The sequence below is a fragment of the Schistocerca cancellata genome, chromosome 9, assembly GCF_023864275.1.
Source record: "Schistocerca cancellata isolate TAMUIC-IGC-003103 chromosome 9, iqSchCanc2.1, whole genome shotgun sequence".
NCBI lineage: Eukaryota > Metazoa > Arthropoda > Insecta > Orthoptera > Acrididae > Schistocerca > Schistocerca cancellata.
The window spans coordinates 14,892,844-14,905,999 of NC_064634.1; the positions used below are offsets into that span (position 1 = coordinate 14,892,844).

General features: G+C 46.8%; 1 protein-coding gene across 1 annotated transcript in view; it reads right to left on the bottom strand.

The window, feature by feature from the left end:
• LOC126100337 (glucose dehydrogenase [FAD, quinone]) overlaps window positions 1-13,156 on the bottom strand; it is a 121,143-nt gene that overhangs the window by 14,948 nt on the left and 93,039 nt on the right. The window contains exons 4-5 of the mRNA XM_049910950.1: window positions 6,243-6,445; window positions 645-946 (exon numbers count right to left, since the gene is read on the bottom strand). Of these exons, the coding sequence (XP_049766907.1) occupies window positions 645-946; window positions 6,243-6,445 (505 nt within the window). The remainder of the gene's footprint in view (window positions 1-644; window positions 947-6,242; window positions 6,446-13,156) is intronic.

Sequence of the window (13,156 nt, forward strand, 5' to 3'; positions counted from 1 at the left end):
CTGGCCAAGCCACAGCATCTTCATCTTCACCGTTATGTTCATAAGGACCAGCTCCTGGCATGTAATGGTTTGAATGGGTGCAGATTTGTCCAACCTGGGCCGTAGCCAGACCCTTTTAGTGTGGCACAAGGCTAGTAACTTTCCCACAAGGACAGTTCTTTTCCGGCGCATATTGCTGTAGAAAGAAGCACTTTCCATAGGAGAGCTTTCAGTGCCAGGCGGGAGTAAGCAATGAAACTGCCTGCATTGTGCTTCAGAAGCTGATTCGTGAAAGGCCTGAATGTCGAAATTCTTTCGTGGAGCTTAGCAGACCGCAGTTCTGGTGTGTCGTCCGGGGCAGCGGTGTCGTTTTAGGTAGCATTTCTTAAATCTAGTGTTACAGTCCTTTGTGATCGACGCAGTTATTTTTCCAGTACGGAAAGTTTAATGTAATTCAGCTCACTCACGTTCCAGTTAACTAGAAGAGTGTAGCAGTGTAGTGAGTGCCCTCGTGCGCGGTAAGGAGTTATCTCATCCGAGACGGGGAGCCACTATGTAGGCGGAAGTGACGATTAAAGGAGAAAAGACAGACTGGTCCCCCTGGGGACCTGGGCCGTGGCGCTCTTAGAGTTCTCGACCCCCCCGCCCCCGCCCGCGCCGCTCACCTTGAGGTCCTGCAGCACGGGGATGCCCATCTCCTGGAGGTGCTGGCGCGGCCCCACGCCGGACAGCATCAGCAGCTGCGGGCTGTTGATGGCGCCGGCGGACAGCACCACCTCGCGCGTGGCGCGCGCGTAGTGGCGGCGGCCGTCGCGCATGTACTCCACGCCGCGCGCGCGCATCGTCTGCGGGTCCACGTCCACCCTGGTGACGAGCGAGCGCTTGCGCACGTGCAGGTTGCGCCGGCCGCGCGCAGGGTGCAGGAAGGCGCGCGACGCCGACCACCGCGTGCCGTTGCGCAGCGTGTCTGCGAAGCGCGCCGCGTTAGTCTCGCGGGCCGGTTTACCCGTCAGGGAAAGGTGAGGACCGTCGGGCCCTCACCCACCTCCGACGAGGATTCCGCTTATTAGGTTGGTGCGTAAGTTCGTAGCGTTTTTGTTTTTCATGTTGGTACTCCAGTCGCTAGGGGTTTACTTATCGGTCGTCGTTTTTATTTGTATTGCACTGTTGCACCCCGTGTTTACGTATTGTCAATTTGTCATTTGGAGATACTGAGTTGAGCTGTGGAGAATAGAAAATGGAGTCCCAAGTGGAGAAATCTGAACATTTCCGACATGTTCTTCTGTTTAAGTTCAGTAGAAGGGTTGCAGCAGCAGCAGAGGCAGCCCGAAACATTTGCGCCCTTATGGGGATAATGCAGTTCGACAGAGCACGGTAAGAAAATGATTTTCACGTTTTAAGGAGGATCATTTCGACGTTACTGACTCTCCACATTCAGGAAGACCTTCAGCGTTTGATACAGACGGTTGAGACGCATTAATCCCCAATGATCCGCGTCACTGTACGGAGAAACTGGCGAATGTGACGAACTGTGATCATTCTACCATCGTTTCACATTTGCGTGCAAGGGGAACGTCCAAAATCGGAGGGGTACGGATACCGCATGCCCTGAGCCAAAGTCACAAAAATCGGCTGGTGGCCATATCTGCACCACTGCTTGCTCGCATCAGTTAGCCGGTGAACAACACCGGCCGTTCCTACCGTGCATTGATATGGGTCACGAGAAATTCTCTCTTCATCCTGACGTAAGGAAACGAAGGGAATGATTGAGCCCAGACAGAGCAGCAACTTACCGTACAAAGAACTGCGCGCATACACCAAAGATAATGATTGCCATCTGATGAAACAGCGACGGTGTGAAATAACCGCAGAAATCAATGCGGGACGTACGACTAACGTATCCGTTTGGACAGTGCGGCAAAATTTGGTGTTAATGTGCTGTGGCAGCAGACGACCGACGCGAGTGCCTCTGGTAACAGGTGGACATCTCTGACAGCGCCCCTCCTGGGTTCGTCACCATTTCTGGTTTCCCTAGACTACTGGAAAAACATGGCCTGCTCAGATGAGTCCCGATTTCAGTTGGTAAGAGTCGATGGTGTAGTACTAATTGACTGATTGCCTTCCGGGGGTGTGACCACCACTGCTGACATTTATTGTCAACAACTGACACGTCTTGCAGAGGGAGCCCAAGACAACGACCGGAGAACTGACAAAAAGCACTATGCACGAGTTCGTTTGGGAAGTGGGAAGTCATTCCGCACCCACTTTATTCACCTGATCTTACGCCCTCAGATGCACACCTTTTCCACACCCTATCGAACTGCCTTCAAGGAAGTTGCTTTCCCGAAGAAAATACAGTCGCGGAATGAAAAAGTTACCCCAGCGTTGGCAGACTTTCGTTTATAGTGGAAGGAGAATATATTGTTCAAGACTAAAGTCCCTGCTGTACGCATCTGTTGTCTCTATTAAATGTACGGAAAAACGCTACGAACTTACGCACCAACCCAGTATTTAACGTCGTAGTCACGTGATGACACAGATAAAAAAAAGACTTAAATTTAATATGCGGCACAATACTTGTAAGTAGCTACAACGTGAAGAGTGGAAGAAAATCATGTTAACATCTTTAACTTCCGTTCCCCTGCCGTCCTCAGCTGCGTGTAATATTATGTTAATAATTATTACTGCGGATCCGTCTTACTATAACGGAATAAAAGGAAGTTTTCGTGCCATATGCGTTCCGTCTTTATTTTTTACAAGGCATCTACAGTAGCATAAAATACCGGATATTTTAAAAACACTTGTCACGTATTCCTACAGAAGGTAGTATTGGTCAAAACTAGACGAAAGGTTCCTGAAATTTTATGCCAGGAAACCAATAGCTGTGGATACATTTGCCGTTGAAGATCCACAGTTCACAGCATGCATTTTATGTATGGTTGATGCAGGATTCAAGAGAGATATCGTAATTAATTCCGACAACGCACACGTGTCGGTAGATGAGAGTGCTCGAGAAATCGTGGAGATCGTCACCGTGATCGCGCCAGTGTCTGTGGTACGGCCCAAACGCCGCACGGCCACACCAAAGACGGCGACGTGCACCGACATCGCAGACATCAGCAGTGTATCGGTGCAGTCTGCAACGACGAATGGGAGGCACTTCTGAAGACACAACATTCTTTCACCACCACAGCGGCATCGCACGGAGGTCTATATAGATCCGAGCATGGAGCCGCCCATCCGACTCGTGACCTCCAATGAAGCATTCAGCATAATCCAGTTAGGACGCGAAAACTAATCAAGCCTCAGATGCCACTGTACTTTTGTATCAGTTGAACTTCGTACTTCAAGAGAAGAGTTTGTAATTCTGTGTATCAAGTGATGCCTTACTGTTGAAAGACAGCTGTAAATTCAACACTCTCCTGTGGCAATGGATTCTATAAAATTATGTAAATCTTTTTATGATTCTCGCAATGAAGTCGACTAATCTCTGATATGTTGTAGTTTCGATCTGCCATCTCCCACAGCAATCAAAGGAGCCACAGCTATGATCGTATGATTATAGTTTGGTAAGGTCGTAACGGTATTAATGTTATGGCAGGAATCGTCGGTGACGCACTCTTAGGGTGGGTAATTCGCGTTACCAAGCAGATTACCAGACGCTGTATATCACCGATTTCTGCGCGATGAGTTACGAAAATGTTGCACTCGCAGAAAGACGATGACTTGGTTTACGCCTGACTGGTCATCACCCCGTGTTCTACGGATCGTGCGACAGTAACTCAGCACCATGTTTAGTGGGCGACGGACTGGCCGAGGAGGTTCAGTAGCTCGACTTCTCCGTTCACCGGGCTTGAATCCGTTTCTTTTCTGCATATGGGACGTTTAAAGGTATCAGTGCATGCCCCACCCATCGAGAATGCGCAGAAGAAACAGGAACATGTGACCAACGCATGTGAATCAATTCGATTGAAGCCACTTATATTTGAAAATGTGCGCGATTCACTGCGAATAAGGGCTGAGGAATGCATGGGGATGTGCTGGTAACCACATCTTGCACTGCGCATAGTGTCTACCTCTACGTAACGGACAGACGGCAATAAGAGAACAGATTGACCCATATCTCAGCAGTTATTGGTTTCTGGACATATTACAGGAACTTCTGTTGTACGTTTGACCAATACTGACACCTGTGGGAATATGTGATGTTTCATTGAAACACCTTGCATATACATATGTATGTTTATACAATTCATTCTACGTACTGGACATTATATATTGAGGATATAAAAAGTTTTGGCACTTGCTGTTTTCTATGACGTAATAATACACCTGAAATTTCTACTTACAAATTGTGTGGCTCCTGCTCGAAATGTGTTCTTTTTCCAGTTTCACAGCTATTGTTCCTCTGCTTGCTGCCATGGGAAATTTCGTTGACACAGCAGTAGAAATTTAAGGCACATTTACTTGACGTTACGTTTCAGATGCTGTTTCCCACTGTTGAATTTTATTTGCAACTCTCAACTGTGTGTTCAAGATATGTCTCTATAATAAGGCAAAAAATAAATATAACATAAAAGAACCAATTTATACATTTAGTCATAGTAAAACGACTACACACACACACACACACACACACACACACACACACACACACACACACACACACACACACACAGAGTGATTTGAGCTGTCTCAAACTTACCACCGAGAGTTGGCAATACGAAATTTCGAATGGCAGTACACAGAAGAACAACAGTAAAATCGAAAAAAAAACACATGTAGAGCAGGATCTACAAAATTTGTAAGCAGAAAGTATTACTACGCCGTAAAAAACAAAAATGAACTGTGAGAAACTGAATGTTTAATGTGCAATATATAAACAAATATTATAAAAATAAGTATGTACGTATTTCAGGTCAATGAAGATGGCTTGCAAGAAATGAAGATGAAACGCGTATGTCACCAAATATTGGTTTTATTCAGTTTTTACTAGATGGATATATAATTATCAAGATAAGTTTATATTATTTCATGAAAAGTACAAAAAGTGAAAGTAGGCCATTGGGAGCAATAGATGAGAGAGAAAGAGAGAGAGAGAGAGAGAGAGAGAGAGAAACCAACGTCATGGGTGATGGATACACGAGTAACGGTGAGAGTAAGAAAATGGCGTGGCTGATTGAGCAACGGATTTTGTTTACTTTTTGACAGGCGGGAAACTGGCTTTATGTGCTATTTTTGTAGGGAAACGCTGTGAGGTTGGCAAAAGAAAGTGCTTCAAAAGTTTCCTTTAATGCAACGGCGCACAGAACAGGGCTCAGAGTGGAGTTTTTATTGCCGCTGACTGAAGTAGCAGAGTAATAGTTTCCGAATGCCTTTGTTTTATGGATAGGCAGTGCTAAGATACTAGATAAGTGCGACTTTGTGTTGTTGCTATTATGATGACGGTTATACGTTCTGCTGTTTAAGTTACGAATAGTACATCCATTTCCGTTGTGGACGTCATATGTGATGTTGCAGAACGTTTTTGTGATCCGTTTTCTCTCCGTCGTTTCGTGTCTTTCCTATGTCCACCTGCTAGCGCAGGCAGTAGCTGCTCCTCCTCTGTGTAACAGCTTACTACAGGACTGTGGAGGGCATCAAAACTTGTGTGTCGGACCGCGACTGGCCCCGCTTTCACGGACAAGGCGCTAATCGGCTGAGCTATCCAGCCACGACTCGCCACTCGTCCTCACGGACCGAACTGCAACATTATTTCTGGAAACAACCGCTTCTTTACAGTGAAGCCGTTTCTTGGGAAAGAGGCAAGGTAGCAGAGTTGAAACAGAGGGAGAGTAGTGAGCTGCAACTGAATAGCTGAGGCAGTAAGAGCGTTAGCTCAGTCTTTACTGTCTGTGAAAGACAGGCGTCTGTGTTTCAGTTGCTAATATCAGGAAGACTCAGTACTGCACACACACACTCCTGCGGACAGCGAAACATCCGTTCGAGATTAAATTATGTTTAATATTTGATCCTGCGGGGCGGTTTGTTGGTGGTGATCATCTCGTAATGAGAGATTTGAAGGAAATTTGTTCTATAAAAATAGAGCTATAGGGTAGTGAAAGTAGCAACCGCTACGAGCGGTCACGTGACTTGGGGAAAACAGCTGTCGATGCAGATGCATGTACAACTGGGAGTTGTTTGTTAGTGAAAATGAGATTCCAGCACGAACTGCTGGAGCGAGCGGCCCCGTAGCGCCGAGGAAGGCGGGCGGCGGCACTCACTCTGCAGGTAGGAGAAGCCGGTCTGCGTGGCGCCGTTGTAGTCGACGATGGGCATGCCCATCTCGTGGGCCGCCTCGACGAAGGCCTGCGCCAGCGGCGAGCGGAAGGGCGCGTAGCTGACGGTGAGCGGGCCGCCCGTGCGGTGGTACTTGGTGTCGCGCGCCAGCTCCGGGATCGACATGTCCTCCGACTTCAGGAAGTACCTGCAACGCGCCGAGCCGTCGTCTGCGAGTTGCTTTCATTTTGCGCTCCGAAGGTGGACCCTCATCACAGAAAGTAACACCGATTGCAACACATTTTTGTCTCAGAGAAAATACCGTAAATCGTCCTCACTATGAAGCAGCATAATACGTGCAGTGGGGTGACAAAAGTCGTGGGGCACCGACATGCACATACACAGGTGGCGTACACAACGTATAAAAGGGCAGTGCATAGACGGAGCTGTCATTTTACTCAGGTTGTTTGGTTGTTTTGGGGAAGGAGACCAGACAGCGAGGTCATCGGTCTCATAGGATTAGAGAAGGACGGGGAAGGAAGTCGGCCGTGCCCTTTCAAAGGAACCATCCCGGCATTTGCCTGGAGCGATTTAGAGAAATCGCGGAAAATCTAAATCAGGATTGCCGGACGCGGTATTGAACCGTCGTCCTCCCGAATGCGAGTCCAGTGTCTAACCACTGCGCCACCTCGCTCGGTTTTTACTCAGGTGATTCGTGTGGAAAGGCTTCCGACGTGATTATGGCCGCACGACGCAATTTAACACAATTTGAATACTAAACGGTAGTTGCAGCTAGGCATGTGGCACATTCCATTTCGGAAATCGTTAGTGAATTCAGTATTCGTAGACCCACAGTTCAAAATGGTTAAAATGGCTCTGAGTACTATGGGACTTAACTTCTGAGGTCATCAGTCCCCTAGAACTTAGAACTACTTAAACCCAACTAACCTCACACATCCGTGCCCGAGGCAGGATTCGAACCTGCGACCGTAGCAGTCCCGCGGTTCCAGACTGTAGCGTCTAGAACCGCTTGCCCACAGCGGCCGGCAGACCCACAGTGTGAAGAGTGTGCCGAGATTACTAAATTTAAGGCATTGTCTCTCACCACTTGACGACCGTGAGGAGCGGCGTTTGCGTACAGTTTTCAGTGCTAACAGACAAGCAACAGGCCTGAAATAACCGCAGAAATCAGTGTGGGACGTACGACGAGCGTATCCGTTTGGACAGTGCGGCAAAATTTAGTGTTAGTGTCCTATGGCAGCAGACGACCGACGCGAGTGCCTCTGCTAACAGTTAGACAAGGCGCCACAGTCTGCAACCGCGCGACCGCTGCGGTCGCAGGTTCGAATCCTGCCTCGGGCATGGATGTGTGTGATGTCCTTAGGTTACTTAGGTTTAAGTAGTTCCAAGTTCTAGGGGACTGATGACCTCAGATGTTGAGTGTCATAGTCCTCAGAGCCAGTTGAACCATTTTTTTGAACAGTTAGACATCTCTGGCAGCGCCTCTTCTGGGCTCGTCACCATTTCTGGTTTCCCGAGACTACTGGAAAACCATGGCCTGCTCAGATGAGTCCCGATTTCAGCTGGTAAGAGTTGATGGTAGTGTTAGAGTATGACGCAGATCCCATGGACCCAAGTTGTCAACAAGGTACTGTGCAATGTGGTGGTGGTTCCTTAATGGTTTCAGCTGTGTTTACGTGGAATCGACTGGATCTTCTGGTCCAACTAAACCGATCACCTACTTGGAGACCTTCTGCAGCCGTTCGTGGACTTCATGTTCTCAAGAAAGGATGGAATTTTTATGGATCGCAATGCGCCATGTCAGAACATCCCGGACAATTCCACCAAATGATCTGACCACCCCTATCGCCCAACATAAATTCCATCGAGTATTTACGGGACATAATCGAGAGGTAAATTCGTGCACAAAATACTGCACCGGCAACACTTTCGGAATTACGAACGGCTCTAGAGGTACCATGGCTCAGTATTTCTGCAGGGGGCTTCCAACGACTTGCTGAATCCGTGCGCTAGACGGTTAAAAGGAGTTCCGGCACAGTGTTTGGAGGTATCCCTTGGTTTTTGTCACCTCAGTGTACGATAGCGTATGAAAGTGGAGACACTATAATAGAAATAAGTGGAGGAACCAAGTGACAAAACTGAACGACAAGAGAATACTCAAAATTGGATTTAACTACCAGTCTAAAAATCATTAATTACTTAAAGAACCACATGGATATATGAAAATGCAGGCTTTCTCGGCGAATCTTGATGATAAAATCTTCTCGGGTTGACAGTCGAGTCAATGCGTTGTTCTCCGGCAACGTTTCAGCAACTTTCTTACTTGCGATCTTCAGGGGAAGATGGCTGGCTCGGCTGTCAACCCGAGAAGACTTTATAACCACATGGACAGATCAGAGAATCGATTAACCTTATGGAACAGAAGTTTATAAGAAGATGTAACAGGCAAAGTCTACTTCCTAAGGATAAAAAAAAAAACGAAAGGTGAAAATGCTGTTCATAGTTTTCGATATTACATTGCATCGTTCGTCTTAACAACGCAGCGATTGCAATATCGTATTTATCCGCCGATACCAGGCAACGACTTTCAGTCATAATGCCCTCCCCTGCACGGAAAGTACGTAACGTGTGTGTATGAGTACAAGTTGTGACGCACGAAAGACGAGGTATGGAAGTTTGGGTCTGGCTGTAAGTCGCGCTCGGATGGCTGAAGCGGCTAAGGCGAACGCGAAGCAGGAGACTCGTGTCCGAGACCAGGTCCGGCAAAAGACTTTTTGTCATTATTACCCTACACAGCTCATTGTTGTTCGTATTCGTATCTTCGAATACATTTCATGTTCCCGGTTAAGTGATCTAATACCGCCCACAAAAATAAACATTGTTTGTTGCGATTCCAAATTCACTGTTACTTTAGGTCTTGGCGACTGTAAGATAAGAGTACGGGAAACAAATGAACTCGGGTGACAAGCACCGAACTATTTCATTGGCACTGTACTTCGTGTTTTGAGAATGGTTCAAATGGCTCTGAGCACTATGGGACTTAACATCTGAGGTCATCAGTCCCCTAGAACTTAGAACTACTTAAACCTAACCAACCTAAGACCATCACACACATCCATGCCCGAGGCAGGATTCGAACCTCCGACCGTAGCGGTCGCGCGGTTCCACACTAGCGCCTAGAACCGCTCGGCCACCCCGGCCGGCTTTTTGGGAATGAAACTATCACTATCATGTACATACGATTCACACCATCTGTGTTGGTGTGCATGTGAGTTGTTGTTGTTGTTGTTGTGGTCTTAAGTCAGAAGACTGGCTTTATGCGGCTCTGCACGCAGGTCTATCCCGTGCAGGCCTCTCCATCTCTGTACCACTACTAGAAACTACTTCCATTTGTACTCATGCCTATGTCCGCCCTTACTAGTTTTGCTCGTACACTTCCCTCCATTACCAAACCAACAATTCTTTGATGTGTCCCGTCAACTGACCCTTTCTTTCAGTCAGGTTGTGTCCCACATCTTTTCCTTCCCGATTCCATTCAGGACGTCTTGATTGGTTGCGCGACCTACCCATTCAATCTTCAGCATTCTTCTGTAACACGACACTTCCGAAGTTTCTATTCTCTTGTTGGCTGAGCTGCTTATCGTTCACGTTGCTGAATTGTTTATCGTCCACATCTTGAGCTACATTACAATAATTTCACTTCCGAATTATTCTCAAAAAGCTTATGACCAGTAACGTAATCTTCGTTCCAAAGTATTGTGGGAATGGAAGCCGGAATTGAGTTTATTGTATGCATGGTCGCCTCTAACGGTGAAAAAAGATGCATCCTGTCATAAGAATCGAGTAATATGTCAGACGGACACCAATGCACTTGCTTTAACTCCTAAGTGACGTATCTGATGATGAAATTACCCCAAATCAGGTAATAAAGTATTACTGAACTCTGGGAGATGGCTATTTGTGGATCTCAATCTGTTTTTCATATCCACAACAGGTTATAACACTCGTCAGTTCATGATCTACAAAGAAAGAACTAAAAACATGGACCGTGAGAAAAATGGAAGGGTTTGAAATGTCGTCACACATATGTTAAAAAGTAAATGGATAGAGCAAACAAAATAATGGTGAATCACCAGAAACAGAGAGGACAAAAAGAGCGAGGGACCAAGGGCATCCGCAACTTCGAAGGACATCCAATACTCCGCCTAGAAGTGAGGTTGTTACTGGAATCCGCTCTAGACGGGGCAGACAAAGAACAGAACTTATAAAATCACTGAATGTTATAGCTAAGCAGAGAAGAATATTTTAGCAAACCTTACGAAGACGTTTAGGACTTCATCATAAAAGTCGAAAGGCGATTGATTTAAGCCAAAAAGAACAGCAGGTACGCAGTGTCTGAGGAACCAAATTGCATAAATCTACAGGAACAACATGGGGTCGATCCCCGGTAACATCAAGGGGTTTCCCTTGCCAGAAGCTTTCATATTCAACAGCTTTTCAGGTGGCCTCCTCCCAGATCTTTCCATCAGAGTAAAAATTTGAGACTGTCACCGGGAATCAGACCCGGGACCTCGGCATTACCAGTCGGAAACGCTGACCACTTTCTTTTTGTGCATTTTTTTCTCTGTTGATCGTTGTGTTTGGTCGTTGCGGACGTCACAGTGACATCCGTTCAAGTTCGTTTGTTGATCCTTCCACTCAGTTTTTTTATTACAGAGGCCAACCGGCTGTCTGACGGAACAGACTGAGCTACCGTGCCGGCGGGCACTAGACCGCACGACCAGTTTGTTTTTACTGCGACTGTGGAACTTGTGTTACGCAAAAAAGTGTGTAGTGATTAGTAGAGGTGAGATACTGCGATGGACGTTAAAACTGAAAATCTACAGGGTGTTTCAAAAATGACCGGTATATTTGAAACGGCAATAAAAACTAAACGAGCAGCGATAGAAATACACCGTTTGTTGCAATATGCTTGGGACAACAGTACATTTTCAGGCAGACAAACTTTCGAAATTACAGTAGTTACAATTTTCAACAACAGATGGCGCTGCAAGTCTGTGGGTGCGCCATTCTGTACGTCGTCTTTCTGCTGTAAGCGTGTGCTGTTCACAACGTGCAAGTGTGCTGTGGACAACATGGTTTATTCCTTAGACCAGAGGATTTTTCTGGTGTTGGAATTCCACCGCCTAGAACACAGTGTTGTTGCAACAAGACGAAGTTTTCAACGGAGGTTTAATGTAACCAAAGGACCGAAAAGCGATACAATAAAGGATCTGTTTGAAAAATTTGAACGGACTGGGAACGTGATGGGTGAATGTGCTGGAAAGGTAGGGCGACCGCGTACGGCAGCCACAGAGGACAACGCGCAGCTAGTGCAGCAGGTGATCCAACAGCAGCCTCGGGTTTCCGTTCGCTGTGTTGCAGCTGCGGTCCAAATGACGCCAACGTCCACGTATCGTCTCATGCGCCAGAGTTTACACCTCTATCCATACAAAATTCAAACGGAGGAGGAGAGGAGGAGATTACTGTTTAATGTCCCGTCGACAACGAGGTCATTAGAGACGGAGCGCAAGCTCGGGTGAGGGAAGGATGGGGAAGGAAATCGGCCGTGCCCTTTCAAAGAAACCATCCCGGCATTTGCCTGAAGCGATTTAGGGAAATCACGGAAAACCTAAATCAGAATGGCCGGAGACGGGATTGAACCGTCGTCCTCCCGAATGCGAAAATTCAAACGCGGCAACCCCTCAGCGCCGCTACCATTGCTGCACGAGAGACATTCGCTAACGATATAGTGCACAGGATTGATGACGGCGATATGCATGTGGGCAGCATTTGGTTTACTGACGAAGCTTATTTTTACCTGGACGGCTGGAATCATTGGTCCATTTTTCAGATCCGAAACGATTACTGCATCACGCTATCTGGACATTCTTCGTGAATTTGTGGCGGTACAAACTGCCTTAGACGACACTGCGAACACCTCGTGGTTTATGCAAGATGGTGCCCGGCCACATCGCACGGCCGACGTCTTTAATTTCCTGAATGAATATTTCGATGACCGTGTGATTGCTTTGGGCTATCCGAAACATACAGGAGGCGGCGTGGATTGGCTTCCCTATTCGCCAGACACGAACCCCTGTGACTTCTTTCTGTGCGGACACTTGAAAGACCAGGTGTACCGCCAGAATCCAGAAACAATTGAACAGCTGAAGCAGTACATCTCATCTGCATGTGAAGCCATTCCGCCAGACACGTTGTCAAAGGTTTCGGGTAATTTCATTCAGAGACTACGCCATATTATTGCTACGCATGGTGGATATGTGGAAAATATCGTACTATAGAGTTTCCCACACCGCAGCGCCATCTGTTGTTGAAAATTGTAACTACTGTAATTTCGAAAGTTTGTCTGCCTGAAAATGTACTGTTGTCCCAAGCATATTGCAACAAACGGTGTATTTCTGTCGCTGCTCGTTTAGTTTTTATTGCCGTTTCAAATATACCGGTCATTTTTGAAACACCCTGTAGTATAATCAGTGAGCGAAGATTCGAACGAAGCGTCAGTATTATCATCCGAGACTGAAACAGCAGGTGAATCAGCAGCCACAGATTTGCAGCATCAACGGGTATGGTAGTTTTACAAATACTGCCACAAGGCATGGTGAGCAGCCAACATGAGATACGCTGCACTTACTTTTTTCCATTTTTATAGTCCGATTAAAAATACTTGATAGTTGGTGCTGGTTTCTTCCAATCAGAGCGGTCATGGTCACGCCCGAACCATGGACCATTGTCAAACTGCCAGAACAGATGGTCAGTTCACCTTGTCCGGCTTTCTTTCTTGTTTTCTTTGGATCCCGACTCCTGAATCTTCCTCTTAATTTCGTATTTCATCACATAT